The sequence below is a fragment of the Camelina sativa genome, chromosome 4 (assembly GCF_000633955.1).
Source record: "Camelina sativa cultivar DH55 chromosome 4, Cs, whole genome shotgun sequence".
NCBI classification, from domain to species: domain Eukaryota; kingdom Viridiplantae; phylum Streptophyta; class Magnoliopsida; order Brassicales; family Brassicaceae; genus Camelina; species Camelina sativa.
Genome location: NC_025688.1, coordinates 17,551,541 through 17,556,388, shown reverse-complemented (window position 1 = coordinate 17,556,388; position 4,848 = coordinate 17,551,541). Strand labels below are relative to the sequence as shown.

General features: G+C 34.2%; 2 protein-coding genes across 2 annotated transcripts in view; both read right to left on the bottom strand.

Moving 5' to 3' along the window:
• Positions 3,540 to 4,848, bottom strand: part of LOC104780900 (probable galacturonosyltransferase-like 2) — a 2,427-nt gene continuing 1,118 nt past the window's right edge. The window contains exon 2 of the mRNA XM_010505441.1: positions 3,540 to 4,819. Coding sequence (XP_010503743.1) covers positions 3,752 to 4,780 — 1,029 coding nt within the window. The 5' untranslated portion in view covers positions 4,781 to 4,819 and the 3' untranslated portion in view covers positions 3,540 to 3,751. The remainder of the gene's footprint in view (positions 4,820 to 4,848) is intronic.
• LOC104783995 (probable galacturonosyltransferase-like 2) overlaps positions 4,801 to 4,848 on the bottom strand; it is a 1,092-nt gene continuing 1,044 nt past the window's right edge. Inside the window, exon 2 of the mRNA XM_010509077.2 lies at positions 4,801 to 4,826. Coding sequence (XP_010507379.1) covers positions 4,801 to 4,826 — 26 coding nt within the window. The remainder of the gene's footprint in view (positions 4,827 to 4,848) is intronic.

Below are 4,848 nucleotides of genomic sequence, written 5' to 3'. Positions count from 1 at the left end.
GATTTACAAAGCATATCTAGACATTAAGCTGAAGAATAGCAGTTGAATGGTGGCTATGGATGTGATCATGTGGATATTTTTTTGTGGATACCAATGTAGACAGACCAAAGAATCATCATACAACATCCACACAATTAAATCCATAGACACCATGAGCTCCTTGCTTCATATTTTGTGTTGGTCCAGAAACATATACACTCATAAGTGGTTAATAAACAAAATAAAAATTAACAACATTGATTTATTTAGAACATTGAATATCAATCATGTGGATTAGTAGTTATGGATACTTATCTTATAATATCTTGCTCATTCTTTACATGAGCAGAAATTTGTCCAAGATAAATTAGCCACATAGATTTCTTTTAGCTAAATGTTTTTGTACTATTTTTCAGCTAGAAGGATTTCTTTTAGGGTTTAGGGTTTAGGGTTTAGGGTTTAGGGTTTATGGTTTAGGGTTTAGGGTTTAGGGTTAGGGTTTAGGGTTTATACCCTAAATATTTAAATCCTAACACCACATATACACTAAATCCATATAAGCCCAAAAACGTAAACCTTATACCCTAAATCTTAAATCCTAAACCCTAAACCATACACCTTGAACCCTAAATCCTAAACCATGAATTAAAAATATAGACACATCATCCACATACCTAAACCTAAACTTTTAACCTTAACCCCTAAATCCTACACCTTGAACCTTAGACAATACAACTTGAACTCAAAACATAGACATTGAATCTATATACCATCTAAAGTCTAAACCCTAAACTATGGTGATGTTTGAACATGCAACAAACTTGTCAATAAATTTCATCTGGATTGCTTGTCCACGTGGTCAGAGTTTGGTGGATAGGCTTAGAGATTAATAATGACCATGTTTGTTGTGTAGTATGCTTCTAGTGACACTTCTAAGTTCTAATATCTCTAATTCTAGCTTAAAAATAGTACAAAAACATTTGGCTAAAAGACATCTAAGTGGCTAAACTATAGTGATGTTTGAACATGCAACAAACTTGTCAATAAATTTCATCTGGATTGCTTGTCCACGTGGTCAGAATTTGGTGGATAGGCTTTGAGATTAATAATGACCATGTTTATTGTGTAGTATGCTTCTAGTGACACTTCTAAGTTCTAATATACCTACTTCTAGCTGAAAAATAGTACAAAAACATTTAGCTAAAAGAAATCTATGTGGCTAATTTATTTTGGACAAATTTCTGCTCATGTAAAGAATGAGCAAGATATTATAAGATAAGTATCCATAACTACTAATCCACATGATTGATATTCAATGTTCTAAATAAATCAATGTTGTTAATTTTTATTTTGTTTATTAACCACTTATGAGTGTATATGTTTCTGGACCAACACAAAATATGAAGCAAGGAGCTCATGGTGTCTATGGATTTAATTGTGTGGATGTTGTATGATGATTCTTTGGTCTGTCTACATTGGTATCCACAAAAAAATATCCACATGATCACATCCATAGCCACCATTCAACTGCTATTCTTCAGCTTAATGTCTAGATATGCTTTGTAAATCCATGGAGACCTATCCACAGTTTTTCTATCCACTAAACTTTGTTTTTTTTTTTAAAGTGAATAGTTTTGGTTTTAGGTTCAAGGGTTTATGTTCTAGGATTTAAAATTTAGAATTAAAGGGTTTTGTACTTATTTGGTCTATGTTGTGTTATGGATAATATGCTATGGATAAAGATCTAACCAAATTTATGTATGTATATTTTGTATGAATAAACACAAGTAACTATCTATTAACAATACTGCAATTGATTATCCACTTATAATTGAACAAATGTTCAACGACTGATGGATACTGTATAATCTAAAAATTCATAAAAAATATAGCAATATGTATCTTAAAATGTAGAAAATATATAATCATAACATATTTTATATAAATAAATAGAAAATTTGTTTTATAATAACAAATAAATATATTTTACTTTGTTAAAGTGTTAACAACAAAAAAGAAGAGAAAAAGAAAGAAAAGAAAGAGAGAAAGAGAGGTAAGTTGTTAGTAAGGGTAAAAATGTAAAAGGAAAGTGGACACATAAGCAAAAAACTTGGGAAAGTATACCATGAGTGGAAAGTGGGTTTTTGTGACAGAACTCAATCCAAAGTGGGTTTTGACGACATTCACCCTTTAATACTTGAGTTGACCTAGCGAAAGAATCTAAATAACATGCATGTTCATTGGCACACTACACTATATATTAATCCGTCGAGATCCAGACGTAATCCCCATTGGGTTGACTCACACGCATCATCTTTTATATTCGTGAATAATTTACATAAACATATATAATGTAATTAGCATGTGCTTATTAATCATTTAACTATTTCTTAATCTTATAATCGCACATATATATGACATAGATTTATAGATTTAGGTATTTATATATACAATATGTTCATAACTCAAGTAGAAATCCTAGTATGTATGTAAACGAAAAGTATTTTAAGTCTACGTGATTTCTATTCACAGCGACCTATATAAGTCTACGTGCGTTCTGTTTACCCAAATTAGTCGATTCAAACCTAAGATTCCTTTATACATTATTATTGGGTTACAGAAATAGAATACATATATAGACTAAGACTTGTAGTTGCTTCTTTGTTTAATCAAGTAGTCGACAACGCGCTGACTTGTTGACTTTTGATGTGCAGTAATTAACAAGAAGACAACCTCGTAATACTTGGCCGGCGAGTTTATTTCATTTACGCAAGAAAAAAAAAACAACCAAATTACTGGATATTATTGTACCATATGAATATTAAGTACAATGATCAAATCAACTATTATGGTGTCATTGAATAGACAGCTCAAATTTGGAATCGACCGAAGAAACTGCAACCTCCATGACAATATCGTCATTAGAATGATCAATATCTGGCCAAATCATTTTAAACAATCGTACTAGAATTTTTCTTCTGTATGACTTATATTTTTCATATATATGTTATATTAAGTATTACGTTATTAACTATCAAAATTTCAATTCATACGACAAAAAAATATAATCTAATACACTGGGTGATGTCATTAGATTATCGAAGATGAATCCTTTACAACTTTTACTAATCATTTAAAGAGGAAATCTCATAACGATCATCAATTTTGTTCGTTAAAATAAGCTTGTAACGCACAATACGACGTTACATTTAAAAGATTATTTAAAAAACCTTTGAACACAACATCATTCTAACTTTGTTTTAATTATTCTTTTTGTTAACAAAGTTAATGATGATGCCTCTAACTTTGTTAACATATGTTAAGTTTTTTATTCGAAATTTCGAATGTATAAGATATAGTCATGATGATAAGTCTAAGTTCTAATTAAGCTATACGTATTATATTAAATTTCCATACTAAAATTCAATGGAAGATGGTAAATGTGAGTCAACAGTAAAAACAAAAGAATTTATTTGTTCATAAACAGAAACGCTTTAGTAACGTATATGTATTTGTTATTACATTCTTTAGACTCGCCGTAGTACATTTATCGGTAGATATATTCACAATTATTATTACTTTATAGGTATCGAATTTATTATGGTAGAAGTAGGCAATGCGTTACGAGAGTAACTACCACCACCAAACTAATTTACATTTTCGACTATCCTATTCCTCCTATGATTTTCTTATTCAAGTATTTTTCACTACCTATTTTACATGTTCAGTCAAAAATTATACATTTTTTAAACCGAAAAAAAACCATTTAAATCTAACGCTCGATGAGGTCGAACCGTGGCTCTAGCAAATCATACGGAACCCATAGTGCATCGAGCGGGCAAGGTCGACCATCGTCTAACCTTACCCAAGGCTTCCCTTTCCCACTCCAGTGCAACAAACTCACTGGACCTGGATGCAAATCACGGCACAGTCCTCTGAAGTTGTCTCCTCCTAAACCGTGTTGGTTCCACCGGTGATCCACCGGAGCTATGTTCCCGGCGAAGACAAGTAAAAACGGTGGCAAAGAGCCTAACTCGTAGATTCTGATCCGTTTCTGTAGCTCCATCCACTCTATGATCTTCCTCGTGTAATCTCCTTCACGCCATTTCTTTAACTCTATGACCATCACCCCGGTGTTGAAGTAACAAGGCGGACGACGGCGGTTGAGGGAGAGTGTTATGGAGAGAGAAGGGTTTGACCAGAACGTCGGAGTAAAGTAAGTTGTGAAGTTAGCGTTGCAATACTCAGGCGCGGCTAAAACAACATCGTTAGGGATATGCGTTGAGAAGAGCTTAGAGATGTCGTCAACGAGTATGAGATCTGAGTCGAGGTATACAACACGTGAGAGGCAAGTGGGGAGTATCTCGGCGAGGTAGTTTCTTGCGTAGTTTAACGGAGAGTCTAACGCGGAGCGTATGGAGGTTGAGATGAGGCCGGAGATGGCGGCTACGTCGTAAGGGTAGATCCGGAATTTCAAGTAAGGGAAAGAAGAAGCGACGTAGTTTTGGTGTCGGTGCGATTGTTTCGAAGTTACGAAGTGGAAAACAATGTTTTGAGGACAAGAAGAGTGTTGGAGAACGGAGAGAATCACGGCCATTGAGCCACGGAGGTAAGCCGCGTCTAAGGTCATTGCCACGTGGATGGCTTTGTCCGAACACACGAAGTCGTAGTCGTTTTCGATGGTGAGACACTCCGGGGAGTTAAAGAACTCTGGAGCTTCTTTGAACCTCTCGCCGCCGGCGAAAGAGACGGTGAAGACGGCGAGGAAGGTCAGATAAAATAAAGAGCTGATCGAGTGCATGTTTTTGTGTTAGAGAAACGTTAGATGCAAATGTTGTATTTATTAGCTTTGAAAGAGAGAAAGAGAGA